Below are 24026 nucleotides of genomic sequence, written 5' to 3' on the forward strand. Positions count from 1 at the left end.
ATAAGAAGATGCCAACTTGATTCAAGTAGAGCAGTGTTTGCATTTGGAATAGGTCATTCACCAACATGGGATACTATTATACACTGTATTTCTTAAAGATTTATTTAAATATATCAATATTTCAATAAATATTGTATATTTATATTATATATTTAAATAAATCAAAAGACTTGTTTTGCACAAGACCCGCATAACTGTTGACATCAACAATCATGTAAAATATATTTTAACACAGCTTTATTTTCTCAGCGTTGTGTGCTATCATAGTGTTCTTCCTCTGATTTCTTGTATTTATTTATTTTTTTAAGTGCTAATGTTTCTCCAGAAAACAAATCTATCTCCATCTAAACAGTTATGAACATCGGCTCTCGCTGGCTTCTAGTTTATGAATACATTCCGCCTCAGCCCTCCCCAGAAATAATGCATGAATATGGATGGGCTGTTGTGCCTGAGTCTATTCAGTGCATTGGACTACCTCCAACGCTGGCATAAACCCAGCAACGGCAGAGGAGACCATACCGTCCAGTCCAAAGGATAGTGATGGGGAGCAATGACTCAAAAGGGCTTCTGATCACCGAGAAGGGTCTTTCTGGCATGTCTGCAGTGAGTGACATGTTGCGCTCGTCCTAAACGCTCGTGCGTCTGTATACTGACTGGCCAATATGTTGAGCCGACTGATGAGTGGCAGCGATCGGAGTCTTGACAGGGAATTTAACTGTACGGTGCGACTGCTGGACGACTCGGAATACACTTGCACGGTTCAGGTCAGTATTAACATGTTTTCATCATCACAAGCGGGTGATCCCCCGACACACGTGTCCTAATGCTCGCGCTGCTGATGCTGCGCATTCAAGCGGGAAAATCCGCGAGCATCTGTCCGAATCTGGACACTGCACAAGGGCTGCAATGCGTAATGACTAATTAACGTGTTAGGAAATTTCCGTTGGCTTACATGATGAGTGAATTAGTTTGGTGACCCGTCTGTTTCCTTCAGAGAGCAGCGGGTCACCTGTCACCAGCCCGAGAGACCTGAGTCACATTCAGTGGGAGAGACACTGGAAAGGTTTCATACATTAAATTGCCTCTCGGGGCGAACTATCCACGATAACAACTGCTGAAAGATTGTAGTAGCCTATGTGCAATACTGTAATGGTGACACAGTACTGTAAAGCTGCTGTGCTTCTGATTTGGCCACACATAGTTATTACTACTGTTCAAGCCACATCATTGTGCAATTCAAAAGATATAGACACATTCCTACACTCTTTCTTTATGCATTCAGAGACATTTGTTCATATTTGCGTAATGCAGCCCAAAAGCCTGCATGAAATATGAAATTATTTGTAAAACTGTTGATTAGAATGTCATTAATGACTTGTTTTGGACTGCGTCATTATGTATTATTGCAGAACAATTAATTATATTTGAACAATTAAAAGGAAGGTTTGGGACAAACATCAAAATCATAGGATGAGTTGCCAAAAAGAACAGTGGTTCCGTTTTTCCCTTTTTTGTCTCTACATAGTTGAGTTTGAAAAGCAAAAGCAATAAAAAAGTCTCAGGTGCTATTTCAGTGTTAGGCATGTTTTTATTAATGAGCTTCCTCCTGGGCCAAATATTCACAGATGTTCAGGATCAGCAATAGCTGCTGAAAAAATTGCAGAATCCTATATGCAATATTGTTGTGCTGAAGTAGAAGCTGCTCTGGCAGTTACAGTCTGATAGTTAAAATCAGATCTTCATTTAATGTGGATATTTCACTTTGACTGAGAGCAAAAATGACCAAACTGACATGCATTTTGGGCTAATTTGTTAAACAAATTAAGTTCATAACTACTTGTAAATAACAGCCTTTCTAAAACTTCCTTGTATATTTACAACATAGGCTACATACAATACAAGGGTGGATAATTTGTGTATAATTTACCAGGTTCACAAAATAAAAGAAGAACAAAAGAAAACAATAAAGAAAAAGTACTAGTAATTTTCTGCCAGGACACTATCCATTAATGCGTTGACATTTTCTTTAACCCGAAACCACAACAGAGTGAATGTGTTATTCAAACTACTGGCGAAAAACCTATGAAAATCAATATAGAAAATTCCTTCATATTAACAGTTTAATGGGCCATACTTTTATGGACTAAAGAGTCAATTAAATACATATAAGGAAATATCAGTAGGGTCATGTATATGAAACAACATTTTGGTGCAACAGTTTATCATGGTTACATCAGCGAGTTACTGGATTTTGTGAGGATATGCAGAGCTTAGTTGAGGCTGAATTCTTGGCAAATGGAACAAAATATATCATAATTTTCAAAGGCAAGAAGTTCACTGGTTTGAAATTTCGTAAGTGTTCTGTGTATAGTTATATTCACAAGGGCTTTCACCACATGAAACATTGCCTCTGAACAGTGCATTTGCTGATTGTCTTTATTCAGGGCATTAGTTGTGTGAAGTCATGTCTGTTGTCTGTCTGGGAATATCAACCTTAGATTATTGTGACATTCCATTGTCCTTGGAATTTTGTGTGATGCTGTGGTCTCCATGGCAACAGACTGATTCCATCATTGCTTCCCAGCTGCTCCTGCTCTCATCAGATAGGATATGAGCACACTTGTGCACACGCACATAACCGTCTTTAACACAGGATCCATTCAAACATGGCGGGTGTACAGTATATTGCAAATAGAGATAGTCTTCTCCTGTTCTTTCCTTTCTGAGTCTCTCTTGGCATCGTCCTCTGTAACTGATTGATCAGGACAGTGGAGTTTGGTTAGTGATGAAATGCTTATTAGTGAAATATGGCCTCTCTGTTTTGAGAGACTGCTGACGGTGTTTGACTCCTGGCAATCACACATCTAGAGACCAGCTATCTGAGACTCTCACACATATACCTTCATTATTTGTGTAGTTCAGTGATTGCCTCTCAGGCAGATTTCACTGCTTAATGTTTGGCCACATACTACACGCCACTCCAACAAAAGATGCCAGCTATTCAGACAATAAAATGTTTCGTTTCAGATAATAAAATGTTATATAAGCCTCATCTCACATTGTTGACTTATCCTATCTGTGCTGGATGTTTCTAATTAGCATTTCAGAATCATAATTAACTTGATAAGAAGGTAGCAGTGGATGAAGGCATGTCCTCAAAGAAGGCACATCTTACTTGGTTTGCAGTGGCTCCTTTTCCTTCATATCTCACAGCTGCATGCATGATGATTTGCAGTTGTTCTTTTTTTCTATCAAAACATGTATCAAAAACTTTGGTAACACTTTAGAATAAGGTTCCATTAGTTAATGTTAGTTAATGTATTAATTAACATGAACAAACAATGAATAATACATTTATTACTGTATTTATTCATCTTCGTTAATGTTAGTTAATGAAAATACAGTTATTCATTGTTAGTTCATGGTAATTCAAAGTGCATTAACTAATGTTAACAAGCACAACTTTTGATTTAAATAATGGATTAGTAAATGTTGAAATTAACATTAACTAAGACTTGCTTAGTTCATGTTAACGAAAGTAGTTAACTAACATTAACTAATGGAACCTTATTGTAAAGTGTTACCAAAACTTTAATCAAGTCCTTTGTAGAATGAAAACTGGTTTTATATTTTTCACTTCTTTTCCTCCCAGATGGTGTTTGGGGTGGGGGGGCTGTGCTGTACACAATCTGTGCATTGGAGTAATGGTTATTTGTTGCAGGGCTTGTATCATTCTTTATCTCTCACTTCTGAATTGAAAATAATCCTCAACTCTCCCCTAAGCCAATTATCAGCAGACCCTCATTCTCATTCACAACACAAAAGCAGACAGTTATCAGTGAAGTGCACAATTCCTCCAAGAATCTGGATATTTATTTTCCACAGTAATTATTAAGCACATACAATGTTTCAGGAGGGCCAGGTAATTTTAAGCTGAGCTAATATCTATTTCAGTCCAATGTGACTGCCAGTGCAACATGAACAAGAACTTAGTGCCATTACAAATACAATAAATAAATAAATAGTATATATACACACACACATATACATTTACTCAAGCAGTTATTGTGCCGAAGAGTAGTAATTTAAATGGAAGGCTATTATAAACTCAACCTGCTGTGTAAATTGTAAATGACCGTGGGGTATGGCTTGTTTCTTTGCCTCATCAAATCAAACTCCTCAGTCAGTCATTTGAAATCAACACATGACCATAAACAAAAGAAAGAGGGAGAGTAAAAAGTATGACAAAATTAATTCTGTTCATGATAAAATAACAAAAACGATTGCATTCATGTTATAGTGGCATGTGCAGAGTTCATTAAAAGATTAAAAGAGCCTTATTTAAACTATTCAATGCAAATTCCTGCAGCTCTAACAGTAGAGCATAGCACAACACCAAGGTCAAGGATTCAATTCCCAGGAAATACATGAACTGAATAAAATGTATAATTAAAATCTGTCAAATACATAATTGTGGATTAAATTCAGCTACTTATAATACTACATCTTGCATGGTTACTATATAATGACACACCAGCATGAAGTCATGCAAATTTAAACCTCTTTGATTGTTATACAATGTAAAGGTATTGTTCGAGTGCCAACTCTCATTTTCCAAGTCGTCTTCTCACACTCCCTGCAGCAGTGACAGTGCATGTCTTTCCGACTTTGTTCCTGTCTTGAACTAATGTTACAAGACAAACAACAAACCAAGAATTAGATAATCGTGGTCTCTTGTCCCCCACAATTTAGTGTGCTTTCCAGTATGGTGAAATGTGAAAGGATAACACAAGATTGATTTTTTTTTTTTTTTTGGTGAAACCTCACTGATTTACTTAGGTCCTCAGGTGAATATCAAATTGTTGGCACTATTTTGCTCCTGCTCAAATGCTGCCTGTAAGATGATCTTCAAGCTATGCAACTAACAGATCAGATCAGGTCAGGATTGATTTATACTTTGATGGAAAATTTGATTCAATAGAACAGGATGCAATTATATATAAGTTGCCTAAAGCCTTGTCAAAAATTTTCATGGGATTTTACTTAAAAGCAATGAAAACTTTGTGTGAATAATTTAATAATTATTATTATTATTTGTAATTGAAGAGGTGAGTTCTTGTTCTGGTTGCATTGATCACATTAGACTGTTACCAGTGCCATTGTGGAAATACTTGGCCCACCTGATATGTCTTGCCTTCTGTAAAATAAAATATTTTATTTAAACTACTGATATGACTGAATTCATCCCATATAGGTGAACATGTTTTTAAATACTATACATTTTTAAATTTACCATAATTTACTCATCTCATCTCATTTGGCTTGCTTTCTGCTGTGGAAAAAAATGTTTAGAAGATGTTGATCTTTTTCATAAAATAAATGCATGTAGTGATTATTACCATGCTGTTAACCCTTTAAACACCAAAAGAATGATAGACTTTAAAGGACTAAATAGACATCTGCATAAGGTTACAAGTATGTAGGTGAACTGACACTGGTTTCTCATTTTATACTCACCTGATGCATTCTGGGAAATTAGAGGAATATGCTGCTGAGTATATATTGGCCATATGGAATAATTCCAAGATTTTGATACATGGTCCAGTGCAGCTGTCTAAATCATGATGTGGAATGTTTGGGGGTTTGCATATGAATTATTTAACATGTAAAGTGTGTATGAGAGCAAGAGAGAGGGAGAGTTTTCATTAAGAATAGTCATCTCTTTACACTACTATATATTGTTATCAGTGATTAAGAACCATTTATGAACAATTTATAGACCTCTCTCATTCTCTCACACACGCACACACATACGTAAACAAACACACAAATCTCACCTTTACATCTCACTAGGTTTCCCGTCTCATGACTTGAAAGGCATAATTTATTCATATTGTTTGTGATGCTGATATGGAGCTGATCTGAATATTTAAAAAGAGTGAACAAAGATCTGAGAACAAACTGAGAGGCCTAGTGTCAGACATTGCTTGTAGTTTCTGACATGAACTCTGCCTCCCTTCCAATCATGAGGACCCTTATAAAAAAATAAACAAAATACCTGTCTGATTTTCCTGTTACTGTGTATAAACTCTCCTGGTGTTTTTCACACCACCCATGAGTCGTACTTGCATGTGCTGAACTGGGCAAATACTCTACCTTATGTCTGATAAGCCAGTCTTCTAGTTCACATCTGTCTGTTTACACCCTTTGACCCTGATCCTTCACTTTGCTGAACTGCTTTTTGCAGATAATAATTATTTTAAAATCTGACTTTCCTTTATCACACAGCTCTAAAGCTTTCTAAGAGGCCTTGAAAGTGCTGTGTGAATGTTAATATTTGATTGAGCTCTGATGTCTCCGGAGAGATTCTGAAATATTAAGCTCTCTCTGGAGCAAGAGACATTATGCTGGAACTTAAGCAGAAGTCAGACCACATGCTCATACCCTCTCTCTTTAAATGTCCTCTGACTGCGGCTGTAATTAATTATTGCCAACGCCTGGGCTTGATGTATAAATCTGTTCACCACTGTAACAAAATACTTCATTCAGCGATGATGTTTAAAGAGATGCATTCGACTAACAGCAATATTGTGATCCAGTGTGATCAGCAATTTAACCTTAATATAAAAAATATATAGATATCTATTAAATATAAAAAGTATATTTATATATAAATATGTCAACTTAAACAATAGCCATGGTAGTAATGGTACTAAGTCGGCCAAAGTGTGCCAAGAAAAATGTGGCCAACAGTTATAGGTTAGAATGCATCATATTTTGTTACTCTGTATATATCGCCAATCATGATCAGATGTATCTATTCATCTATTCAGCTTTCATTTTCACTATAATGCATCATCAAACCTGCTTGTGGTTAAGACCAGGGGTTTTCAGACTTAAGGGGGCCTAAAGTGGGTGCTAGGGGATCAATGAAAAAGAAATCTGAGAAAAAGGTACAAAATTAAATATGAAAATTTATAAATAATAACACCAGATGCTTATAATAAAGTACTATAACAGATCGATTAATATTTCTGTTTTATTCTCCTTAGTCTGTAATCATTTGATTAATGACAGTTACTTTATTATATTTATGTTTTTCTTCAGGCTTATACAGTATATCTTACAGCACACTAAAAATATACAGTAAATAAAGTACATTGTACACATTTATAAAATTATTTTTACTGTATAAATGGGTTTGAATAAATGAATATATACACTGTAAAAAAAGTTCTTTGTTGGTTTAACTTAAAATAAATAAACTTTGCCTCAAATGGAGTTAATTGAATCAAAAGAAATTGATTTTGCTGTTTCTACTAATATTATGTTCTAAGAATTAAAGATTGACAAAAACTTTTTGTTAACTAATTATCCTGGCATAAAAACAACAACTGAATGATGTATTTGTATATGAAAATAAACAAGCTGAAAACACTTCTATAGTACTAAGCCTCAAATGTCAACTATACATCAGATTGGTTTCTTCCTTAAATTATATTTTAAAAAAAAATATGAATGGTATTATAATGTTAGGAAAAACTCTTAAGATAATGTAGAAATAAAAAAAAAAAAAACACTTTAAACTAACTCTGTGGGAGGTGCTCATGTGTTTGCATAAAAGCAGTGTTGGGGGATAACACATTACAAGTAACGCGAATTACGGAATCAGATTACTTTTTTCAAGTAACTAGTAAAGTAATGCATTACTTTTTAATAATTTCACAAGAAATTATCTGAGTTACTTTTTTTCAAATAAGTCATGCCAGTTACTTTGTTTTCCCAAGTATAGACTGAGAGCTCTCCTGACCTCATGTGGAGAGTTATCAGGAGTAAATGCAGAGGCGTTGTGTGCGCTGTGTGAACATGATGTTACTGTAGTTCTGGACTAAATCTCAACATGTATTTACTCATAAATTACTCATACATAACAAAAAAGATTCCGCATTCCTCAAAATGAATAAAAACCATCAAATGCAAATTCAGGATATGATGCAAACATGTTAAATAATAAAACAAATATCCTTTATGTATATAATTATATTTTTTTTAACCAGTATCATTGCTGCTGACCTTCGAAGATCAACCATACTTATAAGCAAAGATTAATTTAGATAAACATAACATTTGTGTTCCTTTCTTTTTTGTTTCTGAAGAGAGAAAAATGAGGCCAAGGCAGATGAATGAAAGTATTTTATTTGTCCCAAGAAATGTTAATTATATGCTGTCTCTAAAAGATATTATAAGCTCCTAAACACAGAACCAAAATGTTTGAGTATGTTGTGAATTTCTATATTATGCATTATAAATATCACAACTACAGAAAAAAAGTATTCTTAAGTTATTAAGTTTTAGTATTAAAATGGAAATGGAATCATTTAGAAAATCTTTAATGTTATTCAATAACAAAACTATGATACATTGTTCAAGTTTATGGAGAAATTCTTTGCACAAGTATGCCCTCGCACATACCACATACATACCAAGTATTTCGATTCTTGAATCTGAAGAAAATTATTTTATTGCTATTAATTTAATTTTTTGTCTTGTGTCTCTTTTCTTTTCTTTTCTGTTTAATTTATTTGTTTTTTTTTTCTTCTGTAGACTTTCTGGTTTATTTTTGTGTCACGTAACAGAAGACAAAGGCCACAGTATGTGTTTCCATGTCCCGAAAAACATCTTGTCAATAGCAGATTCATTTCTCTTTCGTGGCTTATTGCACTTTTAATATTTCTATTTAATATCAAGCACATCCCACTTTTTTCTTTCTCATTTATCCAAGTTTATTTATTAATGGTTTAAAACTGTCCCACCTACTGAGAACTGTGCTGATTATCATACATAAATATGACACATATAGGACATAAAAATTCCTGTGCAGCCAAAGTATTCGGTGAAATGTTTTGAAATGTCTCTTGGCACAGCAGAGCACCAGTTCAATAAAAGTAAGTTTTGGTAACTTCTAATGTTGTCGGATTCTGTGACCCTGCTGCATACCTAATGCTGTTCACATCAGACAAAAATGTTTTCTAAGATATAATACGTTGATAATTGTTAACATTAAGATAATTGGAAACATTAAATTCATTATGTGTGAAATAGAGGGAGGTAACAGATTTCGGTGACCTTGCTGTATATCTGCAGCTTTTTACATCAGGCAAAAAATTGTGTTAATTTTAAATAACATTATAGCCATTGTGTGTGAAAAAAAAAAAAAAACGTGGTGACAGATTTCGGTAACTTATTATGTGCGATTTAGTGACCCTGCTGTACTGTACTGTATATCAATCTGTAGCAAGACAAATATCAGACAAAATGCTTTCTAGGCTTTAATATAAAGGAGGTTAGACATCACCAGAAAGAATCCGGGTAACATTAAATCCACTATGTGATAAGTGATTTCAGTAACCTTTAATACTGTGTTGTCAGATTCGGCGACCCAGCTGTATATCTGAAGCTTTTCACATAAGACCAAATATATATATATATATATATATATATATATATATATATATATATATAGTGGTGTAATGTATTTGTGTAAAGTATTTGATTGAAATATTAGATGTAATTAGTTATTGCACTGTAAAAAATATTCCGTAAAATATACAGTAAAAAATACGGCAACACTGGTTTGGTTTAACGGTTTTATACCATAAAAATACAGTAACAGTTAATGGTTTTACCTTAAATTTACAGTTTGATACCGTAATTTAACTGATATAATATTAATATACCAATTTATTGAAGTAGTGAAATCTGTTTTGTACCTTTGTAATACACTGGTAACCACCAAAAGTAGGTGGTGATGAGAAAGTCACGTGATGAAACAAAGCCCATCACAAGCAGCTTTTAAATAATAAGATATGTAGAAGGTGCACGGTGTCATTCACACAAGCACTCAACACCATCAAGGTGAGACTCATTAAACTGAAATATGCAATAAATATAACAGATAAATAAAAAAAAAGAAGAAACATAGTTATTTCAAAGAAAAAAACATCAAATTCAAACAAAATTTGAAATGCAACGCAGAGAATTCTGGGAACATAATTAAATTTTTTCCCCTGTAAAGTTTAAAGGAAATTACCGTTAACCATTTAACAGGTTTGTACTGTAGCATTTTCACAGTTTTTTACAGTCATTTTTTACAGTGATTTTGCTTGAGTGTCTTTTTGGCTGCTTTGTAGTTTTTTTGAGTATCAAAGATATTAGCAACCTTTTCTCTCTTCACTACACTTTTGAATGAGTATCTGTACTCTTTATTCCACTACATTTGAAATGAGTGTTGTAATTACACATTACATTTTGCATGGCACCTAACTTTTTCTGCAGCAGTTTATTTTTGCTACAGAAGCCTGTATCTTGTGTGTTTGCCTTACTTACTAAACTTGTCAATATGGCTTTTTTATGTGGATGTGAATGCATTATCAGAAAGTTGTCAATCTCTGGTGTTTTATGTGAGATGAGTACATTACTGCAGCCGGCAATGAAGCCGAAACCAGCACATCCATTGCAAAAAGGCTTTGACCTTTTCATTTTAATTAAACTTATTATATTTATCAGTTTACTGAAGAGACCATTTTGAAGGATATTGGTTTATTGATGAGCACTTGAGCTTAAGTGAGACTTGGGTGTTTTTAACAGATGGAGGCTATGTGTTGACCTTGATTTGTTGGAGTTGTGAGGTGTTCAGTTTTATTATGATTTCAGAAAATAATAGTGATTGCCTTCCTAACAAATTTACTGTTTCTTGTTTTTCACTGACATGTCTCTTAGGTGTTGAAAACTAATGCTTCTTTGAGCCTACATTCAGTATCTGTAAAATACTTAAGTACTGTTAAAATCAGATACTGATTTTTCGCATATTCATCTTTGAATCATATTTGCAAATGTCTTGACTCCGCAGCAGAGAAAGCAATTTTATCTTTACTGTTCCAATACTTATGGAGGGCACTGTATATTTAAATGTGATCCCAGGGAGTGTGTGTAAGCATTGTCACGTTGATTCCTGTGTCTCTCTGTTCCAGAGGGATGCAAAAGGTCAATGGCTGTTTGAGCAGGTCTGTCAGCATCTAAACCTGCTGGAGAAAGACTACTTTGGCATCAGATTTGTGGACCCAGACAAGCAACGGGTGAGTTCCTAGTATAGATATATTATGGGTTGTTAGTAGTGTACAACACTTGTGGATTATTCAACTGACAAAGCATTGAAAATATATTTTTTAAATCCTGTCAACAAAACAGACAAAAAAAGTAGACTTTCAGACAGTACAATCAACTGATCAGACTGTATATATCAGCCTGTTCCCTGTCGCATCAATGTAATTATGGCATCTATCCCACTAAGGGTCAGAGGTGGGTAGAGTACCCAAAAACTGTACTCAAGTAAAAGTAAAAGTACTTCTAGAAATATTTACTCAAGTAAAAGTAAAAGTACTAGTCTTGAATAGTTACTTGAGTAAGAGTAAAAGAGTATCGGATAAAAAATCTACTCAAGTAGTTAGTTACTAGTTACTTTGGGTCATATATACTGAGCCTATTTTTATTTAGATATATAGATAAAATGTATGTAATGTATGTTTGTGTGTGTATAAATGTATATATTTCATCAGCCTTTACTCCAATTTAAGTAATTTATTATAAAACCCTGTCTGTTTACTTAAGTAACAGATATAGGTGTCATGCCATAACATATTTTTTATACGACTGACTTTATATTAAATGTGAATTTAACATTGAAAGTTAATGTGATATAAATATTGCTACTAATCTTTCATTGTTCAGAAAGAGAGCAAATAACATTTAAATTATTAAAGATCATTTTCACTGACAGTTTAGATTTCAATCACTCTCAGAAACTCCCATTAAAATCACTGAAACTGTTAACACTGTAAAATCAATATCTTTAATTATAGATTCGTACACACATCTGCACTTTGTTGTTTCTGACGAGAGAATTCGCCAGAAAGAGGTATTCAGTCAGTGAGCGAGGGAAGGAAGCACCGGCATTTTAGCGATGACTCATCTGAACGCCTCTGATTGGCCTGATTGCATTCAAAAGCTCAACAGAACCGTGTGTGATTGGTTCATGCGCAGCGCTGTAAAAACGCGTCTGTCTCTGGCTCAGCGCCAGCAAGCGATCACAGATCTGACTTTAGCAGCTGATCATATGACTTGCTGAACGTACTCGCACCGGTGTGATTGTATTAAAATTAATACAATTTTAATCGGCTATTTTTTGTCTTTTGGAAGCTGCATTCAACTTGACTCCCCTCTGTTATAAGCCACACACGTACAACAAACGAATGTTTCAGATTTGCTTTCAATTTAGTGCCGTTCCATAGCCCCGTTTTCAACGCTGCTGATATTCTTAAACGTTACAACTCTGAGTGATCCGCTTCAGACGCTCAGCGCGTGCGGCAGGGAACTGAACGAATCATTCAAACTGATTCATGAACCAATTCACTTGTTTGCCAACTGGTTTGATCAAGCCTTTGAACAGAGTTGACTCAAAAGAATGAATCATTCGCGAATGAGCATCGCTCACTTCTCATTGTTCAGAGAAAAGTAGACGGCGCGTTTGGAATAAACTGAAGCATTTATAACATTTATTGCATTAAGATAAAGTAACGAGAGGAGCGTCGCCCACAGTAACGAAGTAAAAGTACATATTTTTCCTAAAAGATTTACTCAAGTAAGAGTATAAAGTACCCATCTTTAAATATACTCCGAAAAGTATTAGTTACCCCAAAAAATTACTCAAGTAAATGTAACGAAGTAAATGTAACTCGTTACTACCCACCTCTGCTAAGGGTCATGCTAATACATATTCTAGCTCTGACCTAATTAACCATTCCTGATGAATGTATCAATGTTAATGTTTGTGCATGCGCTTGAAGCAGGACACCCAATGATCACATGCATATTCAGATGAAGAGCTGCAAAGTGTGACACAATAGATATGTAACGTGGTGAACAGTCATCAGTTGACAAATTCTGGTCATAACAATGTGTTAAACTAGAATCTCTTATCTGCATTACAGACATTATTTATTTTCGATTTTGTTGTTTCAGCATTGGCTGGAGTTTAGCAAGGCAATTACCAAACAAATGAGAAGTAAGTCATACTGTGAAAAAAATATTACTTACATATGTTTTGAAAAAAATAATCTTTGCATTCATATCCCTCGTTGACATCCCTCATAAATGTCTAAAGGTTTATTGACTGCTTAATTATATCTATCTGAATGTTTTATGTCCTAGCCCAGCCTCCCTACACTATGTGTTTGCGTGTTAAATTCTATCCTCCAGACCCTGCAACTCTTAAAGAAGAGATCACTAGGTACGGATCATTGCGTAGTCCATTTTTGTTCAAAATGTATATATTTAGTTGAGCATTAAGAAAGAACTATATGGAATTACATACATACTTATACAGTTCTCTGAAGTATGTATGATCAGCAAAGGGACAGTTTAATATGTCCTCTGTGTTATTTTCAGATACCTGGTCTTCCTACAGATTAAAAGAGATTTGTATCATGGCCGTCTCCTGTGCAAAAGTTCAGATGCTGCCACGTTGGCCGCATTTATTCTGCAGGGTAACTTTAAATCACACAGTCACGGCAGCCATTATTTTAACAGTATTTGTTGAATTATGGATTTGATGTATTTAAATGTCGCTACTGTAAGACAAGATGGAACTGGTTTTGTTTAATTCTCCCTCTTATTATTTTAGCTGAGATTGGAGATTATGACCCGGGGAAGCATCCGGAGGGTTACAGCTCTAAGTTTCAGTTTTTCCCCAAGCATTCTGAGCGCCTGGAGCGCCGCATTGCTGAGATCCACAAAGCTGAGCTGATGTAAGCTTACGTTCAATTGGCCTGTCACATGCAGAATGTAACTCTTTTTAAAGGGATGCTGGGTTTGTCATGGAGAGATTAAATGTAACTCATGAAATGTATCTCTCAGAACAAATGCAGCAGATTAACTAGTCTGTTCATTTCCTACAGAGGCCAGAGTCCTGAGACAGCTGAGATGAATTTCTTAAGGAAAGCTCAGACTCTTGAAACATACGGGGTTGATCCACACCCAAGCAAGGTCAGCAGCCAAACTTATCAGCTGCCCATATCCAGGAAATCATTTCAGAGTACAACAGAAGTTTCCTAACTGAAAGTAGTCTGTTAATTTTTTAATTCATAAAGAAGTGAAAACATACAGTATTTTTTTTTTTCATCATAGGATGTGTCTGGCAACACAGCATTTCTCTCATTTACCCCATTTGGCTTTGTGGTACTACAGGGAAACAGGAGGATTCATTTCCTCAGATGGTGAGAGAGGAGAAATTTATCTCTCGTATCATTTTTATTTGCTTAGCAGTCAAGATCAAATGACTGTTTGTTTAATCTAACAGTGTTTTGTCATATTGTACAGGAATGAGGTGACCAAACTGAAGTTTGAAGGAAAGACATTTCATATTTATGCAACTCATCAAGAGGTAGGTGAAATCAAGGCAGCTCCATGTAATGCTGAAGATCAAATTGTCAAAAGTAAATAACACTCACTGACCCCCGGTGACCTTTACTAAGGATCAGAAGATCATCTTGACTTACTTTGCTCCAACACCCGATGCCTGCAAGCATCTATGGAAGTGTGGGGTGGAAAACCAAGCTTTCTACCAGTGAGTTCATATGACTTTCTTGACATAAGTTGAAATTAAACTCAAACATGGACATAGACTTCTTATACTATATACCGTATTTTCCATAAGTCGCACTTTTTTTCATAGTTTGGCTGGTCCTGCGACTTATAGTCAGGTGCGACTTATTTATCAAAATTAATTTGACATGAACCGAGAGAAATTAACCAAGATAAAATATTACCATCTACAGCCGCCAGAGGGCGCTCTATGCTGCTCTGTGCTCCTGTAGTCTACACTGAAGACATAGAGCGCCCTCTCGTGGCTGTAGATGGGAATGTTTTCTCTTGGTTCTTGGTTATAAATAAATGCGACTTACAGTCCAGTGCCTCATCATGACGTATTTGTGGACTGATGCGACTTATACTCAGGTGCGGCTTATAGTCTGAAAAATACAGTATGTGTATTAGATAACGCCAGTTGCTCTCAGCCAGTTGCATAAAAAAATCCACTGTTGAGACTGTATTAAGAACTAGTTTGGCCAACTCTCAATTAACCAAGTGGTAATCATGAAAAGACAAATCAAATTTTCATTATTTCTTTTTTTTTTTTGGAACTGACTTTTGTAACTGGCCTCAACAAACTTCCAAGCGGTCCACAGTATAACATAAAGTTCAGTAAATTCAAAAACAGTTAACTTTGCTCAACTGCTCACAAAATACACAAAAAATCAAGATGTAAACCGGAATCATATTATTCTCCATCAAAAACTATTATTATTATTTTTTTATCGATAGAACATTACAAATCAGAATCTTGAATCTTCTAGAATCATAGAATGAATCGTGGTTAATTATTTTAATATATCAACATTCCCAATTTGTTTTAATAGAAGTACCGTAATAGTTTAAAGTGACACAATTATTTATTTAAATGTCTCTCTCGTTTTCTTTGTTTCTTTCAGGTTTGAGAAATCAAGTCAAGTTCGCACTGTATCCAGTAGTAATCTTTTCTTCAAAGGGAGCCGCTTTAGATATAGGTGAATATTATCTGCTCTGGTGGTTATTAAGTCAACCCCATGGGTTTTTCAATTCTGCTTACTTAGCTCTGTGTTTTGAATATATGCTAATTAATGGATTAGCTGTAAGCATTGGTCATATTTTCGATACATAATTTATCTTAAAGTGGTAAAGTTGCCAAGGAAGTGATGGAACAGAGTGCCAAAATCAGACGAGAGCCTCCAGAAATCCACAGGTGAGTCTTCTGAATACTGTCTTGTTTCTTTGAAAGTTTAAATATAACAGTACCTGACAGTATTTCAATTGACATTTCTTTTGTGTGTGTTTAGGTCTGGGATGGTCCCCAGTAGGAGTTGTCCCTCCATCACTCATGGCCCACGACAGAGTAGCGTTCCCCGAACACGAAGGAGAGCAGTGCATATTTCCATCATGGAGGGTAAGACAATGTGCCTATAAGCAAAGACACACATGTGTTTCAGTTTCACAGTCTTTTAGCACAGACTTGCATTGTTTCATATAAGGTAATGATATTTTTTTAGTCTTTAACTGGACATAACCCTAAACATACCCATCATAGAAGCATGATTGAGCTCATTTATATGCAATTTTAATTATTGAGGTCTGGCTCAATAGTTGGTGTTCAACTGATTTCACTATATAACTGAGGACATGCTGAGTGAGGACTGTTGGATCTCACAAGTATTGTCAAAACCGTGCACACACACACACACACACACACACACACACACACACCAACTTTAGCATATACTACCCATTTCTATGAACAAAAACCGAATTGATATTGAATTGAGGTAGCAAGCAGATTTGTGACTAGAAAAATAAAGTTGTGCACTGTGTCTTCAGAATTCAATGCAACTCAAGGTAAGATATGTTGGTCCATAAGCATTGAAATGCTTCCATCTGGTGGTATGATGTTGTTTTTCCTCTCATGGGGTGACTATATAATAAAAGCCTCCTGGAAATTTTTGGTTTGGTTTATTCTTCCAATTCTTGGAGTTTTATTCTTGGATTCATTATTATGTGCTTACTGACCTATAACGTGCAGAAGGCTTTTATGTCCACCCTCCTTGTTGCCAATATTTTAATAAATATTATAAATAAATATAAATACTTTTTTTCATTGTAAAATTACAATTTAGGGTGCAGTGTTTGTTCAAAAACATTTCATTTAACTTAAAACACACACAAATAGGTGAAAACCTACTGTTCAAAAGTCTGGGCTTGGTTAGATTTCTTAATGTTTTTGAAAGACGTCTCTTATGTTCACTAGGACTGTATTTATTGGGCCTAAAAATACAGTAAAACTGTAATTGTAACGGAGTAACCAGATGAAGCATGTGGATCCATGTGCAAAGCTTTTATTTATAGGTATGGTCACAAAACAGGCAAGGGTCAGACAATGGCGAACAGATATATAGAGGGCAAGGCAAGAGAGTGATCCTAACAAGTGTGGTCGATAAATAGAGATAAACCAGGTACACAGGCAGGAATCAGGAAACAGGTAATCACAAGACTAGGGCTGAAAACTGAACTGGCTCTGTAATGTAGCTACCACTATGAGAGTGATAAATGCTAAAACAATACTCGGTGACTTGAGCAGGATCTGAGTGTTATATAGTGGGTGAATCGCTTTCAGTTGAGCAGGAGATTGGTGACAGCTGTGTGCAATCAGTGTAATGGATGATGGGAAATGTAGTCCAGGGTATAGTGTAACAGTGTGGTGCAAGAGTCCATATGGTGGATGAGTGACCTCTGGTGGCAATCGGACGGTCTATGGACTGGATTCATGACAGTAATATTGTGAAATTGTATTATTATTATTGCAATTTAATATTTATTTAATATTATACAAAAATATATATATATTTTTAAATGCAATTTATTCCTATGATGCAAAACTGAATTTTCAGCAGTCATTACTCCAGTCTTCAGTTTCACATGATCCTTCAGAATTAATGTAACTTGTAACTAATAATGTAACTTGTAATTAATGTAACTTGGTGCTTATAAATGCTAAGATGAGTGCTTCACATTTCTTTTAAAAAATCTTGCAGACCCCAAAGATTACACTTAAGAAAATCCCTCTTGACAGGGATAGGAATACACAACACTCCATCTCTCTCTACTGTTCTTTGTAACATGAGAGCCGCTCTCATTGTGCACAATGTGACCAGACGTTCAGCTGTTCCAGTCACTTTACTGACACTGCCAAATGCCATTTTGGTTGTGTTTGTCTGTGTGTGAGGGCCCTGTATGAGTGTGGTATATATTTTGATTTTAAGGTTAGTTTTATTCTAGTACCTGATCTGTACATTAAGACAAGCTCTAAAGTACAGCAGACACAATGTGCTTGTAAAAACATGTACCAGTATATTTAAAAGCATTTACTATACTAAAGTACAGTGAATGTAGTAAATGTAAATGCTAACAGAAAAGGCTTCACATGTCCTACATGTGGCGTGACAATCTGTGTCATACACAAGTAAATACAGAGACAAATGACAACAGACTGACAAAGTTGTCCAACTATAATGAACAACAGTGCTATTATTACAGTGTCTATAAATAGAGAGCCTGTCCTTGTATGTCATGTGATTTGTGTCAGAATGACTGTTGTGTATGTGCTCCTTTGTTACAGCCTATGATGGGTTTGAGGGGGTTGGAGCATGCAGGGCAACTGGGCTTTTGGGCATACGGGTACTTATGGAGCTTTAAGGCTTTAGGGTGTTCTCGCTTTCTCACGCTCACTTTTATAAACACACACACAACATTGTGTTATGTTGTTTTTGTCCAGGAGGATAGAGGAAGAAAAAGGGTCTAGTGGTGATACATTTATGCAGGGGCTGAGATCTTCACACATGTTAGCAGCTACATTCTGAAACCATGGTGAAGTGTCTCATACTGATTAAGACAAAGGTGAACGTTCATCTGCGGATGATCAACTACTGTTACCGAGATGTGACGGTACGGGTGTTGACGATGGGACCTAGACTATTAGGGAGAGCACTAGGGGCTCTGCCTCTCTTCCCTTCTTTGCCCAGCTCCTCCACTTCCTCCGGAGCTTCATCTAGACTTGGTGTTCAACCCACCAGCACTGAAGGTAAAGTTCCTGGTCGTTTGGAACAGCTGGACGTTCAACTTATTTTATTGTGACTGCATTTGAATGTGCACAGCATTTAGAGTGCAACCATTGTTAGCAGGGTGTGTAGCTTTTATGGATTGTGGGTGGAGCTACAATATTTTCCTATGTTTTGATGTGGTTAGTTAGAAGTATGGTGTAGTGAATTACAGTACAGAGAAATGTAACCGGTTATGGCATTCTGGGATATTGAAAGTGTTCCCCCCTGTTCTGTCAATATCATATTTGATCAATATTTATTTGATAAAAAAAATAAAATAAACAGTTATATTGTGAAAAAATATTACTATTCAAAATAACTGTTTTCTATTTTAGTGTATTTTAAAATGTAATGTGTTCCTGTAAGGGAAATACATTGTAATATCATTGTAATGTGCTGATTTGTTGCTAAAAATAAACACATAAATAAATAAAAATAAAAACTAAATGAATAAACCGTTTTACATCTTTGTTAAAACCGTGATGTATTTTGAGGATTTATCAAAGAATAGAAATTTCAAAAGAACATAATTCAATTGAAATTAGTGCGTAAGACCATTACGATTCTCAGCTTTTAGACATTGTCACATTGTCAAGCCTTGATTCTTGTCAATCCCTCCTTTTCTAGCTAAAAATTACAATGAGTGCAGTTAATTTATCTTCATAATAATTCAAATGTATAATTGCAAATTCTGCATCCTGACCGCTACCTCAATTCAAATTCTGAATGGCACACAAACCCGACAGCACATCAACATAATGCATGAAGCACAATCACGAAATATTCTCACTCTATTTCAGGTTTGGAGTCCTTGCGTGACAGTGGCCATTCCACGCCTGTCCGATCGGTCTCCGATGGAAACTCATTCCTACACTCCCGTGGAAATGGAGCCGAAAGAGGAAACAGAACCAGAACGGCTGAATTTTCCGAGGACTCTTACAGTCCCTCTGACAGCGTGCTCTCTACACCAGTGTCCAACGACCCCTCAGACCAGGCTCAGGTTCGCCACACAAACGGCCCCCGCAGCAATCAAGAGGAAGGAGGAACAGAACTGTGTACTCAAAAGCAGGCAAGGCCACAGGGTGTTAAACCCAAAGGGAAGCGTTCTCAACTGGAGAAGTCTCGGCCTACCCAACATGGCCCAGAGGCAAGGGTGAATGAGTTCATCTGTAGTTTGGCACGTCTTTTCTTAGTGACCCTGGCTCTACTCTTTGCCCTCCTTATACTTCTTATTGTGCTAACAGAGTCTGAGCTGGACTTGGCCTTTCTTAGGGACATCCGGAGAACACCCGAATTCCAGCAGTTCCACTACGAATATTTTTGCCCCCTTAGGCGCTGGCTGGCCTGCAAGCTGCGCTGGATGGGTGGGCATCTCATCGATAAATGAGTGTGTAAGCACCCTTCTCTGTCTACTCAGTGCAGTCTGTAGTCTATGAGTGGGAGATCTCTAGCATTAATATCATGGTACCATGAAATCAAAATGAAATTACTATTATCTACATAGCCAAAGCCTTGGATTTCCTAATACCATGCCAAGAGGAGAAAACTGTGTATGTTTCAGCTCTAGTTATTGTGAAATTGTTCTCTGCAGCGCTACTTTGTAGTCGGATAAAAAAAAAAAAGGTATGTATAGCTCTTTGAATGCTGCCATCACCCAATTGTAATTTTCTATCATTTAAATATAATATCTACACTCAAAGAATGTTCACAGAGACTGTGACAAGTAAGACCTCATGCTGCAATCAGACAAAGATGCCTTCATTGGTCAGACTTTAGACAGTGGCAGCAGATAAAGGGATAGTTCACTCAAAAATGAAAATTCTATCATCATTTACTCACCCTTTATTTGTTTAAATCCCACAATACTTGCAGTTAATCTGCAAAACACATATTTAAATAAAACCTGAGAGATTTCTGTCCCTCCACTGTGTGTCCAGGTAATCAAATCTTCAAAGATCAAAAAAGACGAATCCATATATCAAACATTTTAAACCGTTAAATTCATATGACATTTGATAATGACTTTCTGACCTTCAATGTTTTAATCACCTGGACTTTCCATGGAGGGACTTAAACCAAAGTCTTACAGATTTGGAACAATATCAGAGTGAGTAAATTAAGAATTTTAGCTGATTTTTCTTAAAGCTGCGGTAGGGAACTTTTGACGCTCTAGCGGTTAATAAACAGAACTGCTTGCGTCTTTCGGAAGAACATCGTAGCCGGAACTACTTCTCTCTGTTTATGTTTATGAAGAATCACAAAGGTACTGGGTTACTCCGCCGCGGTATCCCCGAAGCAATCTAAAATAGTCTGAATATAAACACTTATTATAGGTGCACCCTAGTGATTCAGGACAAGCTAAAAACACGGTTTGGAAAATGGATTCATGGTGTACTTGCTTATTATATAAATTTTTCTACATTTTGAACACAAACAAAGTTACGGACCGCAGCTCTGATTGGTTGATTTCTTACCAGGAGCGGTCTGTAACTGCAAATGGCAATAGGACCACTGGGAGGAGCCAGAGGAGCTTGATTTTTTTCACAGATTATCTGTCTCATATTCTACTGTCAGGACATAATGACAGGTTTAACAAATATGTAAAAAATATATATTTACAAAAGTTACCTACTGCAGCTTTAAATGACCTTGACTGTTTTGGGTGAACTATCCCCCTCCAATGTCGGATGTAGGCTTGACCATGAGTTTGGGAGCTTTTTGGATGGCACTTTGTAAGTGTAAAATGTTGGTACTATAAACAGGACTGCTGGTCAATAGTATGGATCAAAGCCACTGACAGAGTTACAGTATCTCTTTTAATGGAGCTTCAGTAATGTTTTGATGAGAATTTAATAACACCTTACAATAAGGTTTAATTTGTTAACATTAGGTATCATAAACTAACAATGAATAATTTTTAAAGCATTCGTCTTGGCTAACGTTCTATTACCATCTCTAACATCTAAATATATATACAGTATGGATAAATTAAGACTAGTGAACAAACATAAATTAACAATGAATAACACATAATACATAAATTAACTTACAATAAATCCTGTAGAACTGGTTGTTCATTTTTAGTTCATGATACCTAGTGGATTAATGAATTCAACCTCTATCAGTATTACAGAGGATACATTTGTGTAGACGTGAACACCAGGGTATGGGTCATCCCAAATTTCCCCTTTAACGATTAACCCAGAGCGTAAACAAATAACTGTACTTTCTATTGCTATCCTATACAAATGAACACTGATATTTAGTGGAAGATGGTGGCCTTGAGATTCTAATGTTCTGAAGAGGATGAAGAAAGTGCTCTGGAAAGTCGAAGTAATGTGAAATGTTTGAAAGTATAAACTATTTCTGAAAAGATAATATCTATTTTTTTTTCATGCATCAATAATTTTAGAGACCTCATTCGTCCACTTGCACAACCTTAATTTTCTGAATTAAAATGTGACAAATGTCTTCTGTAGGCGATGATGGATTACAGTTGTGTGATTATGAAATTATCTAAAGGCATAGACTCAGAATTGGTAAAGTGCATTTTCCACTTAAACCAAAATATGTTACATTTCTATTACTTTTTTGCTGCCTTCATGAGACCCATTCAGTAGTAAAGAGTCATATCGCTAAGGCCGTGAGACTAGTGGCCGATTTATTTAATCAAAATTACTAACTGATGGGAAATATAAGACTGTGAGTCTGTGGAAATAATCAAACACAGCTATATACACATTTAAATATATTTGGTAGAAAACTTTAAATAAATAGAAAAACCTAGCTGGAGCTAATTGGTTTTGGGGGTTGAAAAACCTAGAACTGTACTGTGTAATGTGCTGTTGTGTGTTGTTTGTGTGCTGCTTCATAAAGTAGTCTACTGCAACTGGAAACAATATGATGATGGCACAGATAAAAACATCTACAGAGAGATCCTGATATGTGTGTCTCTGGTGGTAATTATCATGTGAACAGAAATAAATAAATAAATAAATAAATAAAATGAAGCAATACAATTGACACTGATAAGCCAGCAGAAAAGTGTTTTGTTAACCTAGAGCAACATGATGGTTCAGAACCGCATTACAGATTCAGTAACCTTGGAATTAGCTAAGTGCTTGACTGGCGTTGTGCCGGCTGCAAGCTGCAGGTCATACTATAAATCAGCTCCCATGTACTGTGCCTGACTAATTCTTCAGATCTGTTACTGATTGTAATGGACACTGTTTTTGCCATTTCAGATTGTATGTTTCATTCAAAGCAATAGCAGACTGAAAAGAATAAATGTTGTAGCTCTGAAGACAATCTGAATGGATAATGAATCACACTGTTATACAATGACTCGGCTGTGCCTGAGCCAGTGATTTTCCTGCTCACTGTATAGCATCAGATTATTATTTTCTGTACATTTCATCACTTTAATTTGTATTGTTTCATATCATAAATTGTTTACCTGTATTGTACCAAGAATACATTAAAGCAGTTTATTTTTATGTTTTGATTTGTATGAGTTTCACTGACAAGCCCATGAAAAAAAAACAGAAATCTATGTGAAATGCCAAGTTCTGTTTTTAGTACTTAAAAACTGTCAGGAGACCATTTGTATATGTCCTTTCTCAGCAATGTTACTGAACGATTTTTGAATAACTAACTAACCTACTGATGTGAAAGTGCCTGGTAAATGGCTTGTTACTAATATCTTAATGGATTTGAATAATCAATCTGAGTCTACAGCCTAGTACAGAAATCCTTGCAGTGTTAAGCCATTGCCACTAGTCGGCAGAAACACTCCTTTAATCAGAAATCTCCCAACAGATTTTCACATGTGTGACCCTGGACCACAAAACCAGTTTTGAGTCGCTAGGATATAATAGCCACACACACACAAAATTATACCTTTTTTTCTTTAATGCCAAAAATCATTATGATATTGAGTTAAGGTCATGTTCCATGAAGTAAATTTGTAAATTTCCTTCTGATATAAAAACTTAATTTCTAATTAGTAATATGCATTGCTAAGAACTTCATTTGGACAACTTCAAAGGTGATTTTCTCATTTAGATTTTCAAATAGTTGCATCTCGGCCAAATATTGTCCGATCCTAATAAACCATACATCCGAGAACAAATTAGACATTAAACAGACTATAAAAGTAAACAGAAGTTCAGAAGTAGAGGTGAGGGGAAAAGTAAGAGTAGAGTGAACACAACACTGTCAACACAAAAT

At 35.6% G+C, this 24026-nt stretch overlaps 1 protein-coding gene across 1 annotated transcript; it reads left to right on the plus strand.

Annotated features, from left to right (window-relative positions):
* The first annotated feature begins 361 nt into the window (after nt 1-361).
* On the plus strand, nt 362-23274 carry LOC128016982 (FERM domain-containing protein 5-like). Its single transcript, XM_052602002.1, has 14 exons — nt 362-764; nt 11031-11135; nt 13078-13120; nt 13267-13345; nt 13504-13601; nt 13739-13862; nt 14013-14100; nt 14242-14330; nt 14434-14497; nt 14589-14680; nt 15603-15677; nt 15824-15892; nt 15987-16093; nt 19598-23274. Exons 1-14 carry the CDS (start codon nt 663-665, stop codon nt 20182-20184), a joined length of 1722 nt encoding a protein of 573 aa, XP_052457962.1. The 5' UTR covers nt 362-662; the 3' UTR covers nt 20185-23274.
* The last annotated feature ends 752 nt before the right edge of the window (nt 23275-24026 follow it).

Source organism: Carassius gibelio, chromosome A7 (genome assembly GCF_023724105.1).
Source record: "Carassius gibelio isolate Cgi1373 ecotype wild population from Czech Republic chromosome A7, carGib1.2-hapl.c, whole genome shotgun sequence".
Lineage (NCBI taxonomy): Eukaryota > Metazoa > Chordata > Actinopteri > Cypriniformes > Cyprinidae > Carassius > Carassius gibelio.

Coding starts and splice junctions, on each gene's coding strand:
- LOC128016982 (XM_052602002.1), top strand. CDS start 663: ATGTTGAGCCGACTGATGAGTGGCAGCGATCGGAGTCTTGACAGGGAA. Junction 13,863..14,012: donor ATCCACAAAGCTGAGCTGAT/GTAAGCTTACGT, acceptor CATTTCCTACAG/AGGCCAGAGTCCTGAGACAG. Junction 16,094..19,597: donor GCATATTTCCATCATGGAGG/GTAAGACAATGT, acceptor ACTCTATTTCAG/GTTTGGAGTCCTTGCGTGAC.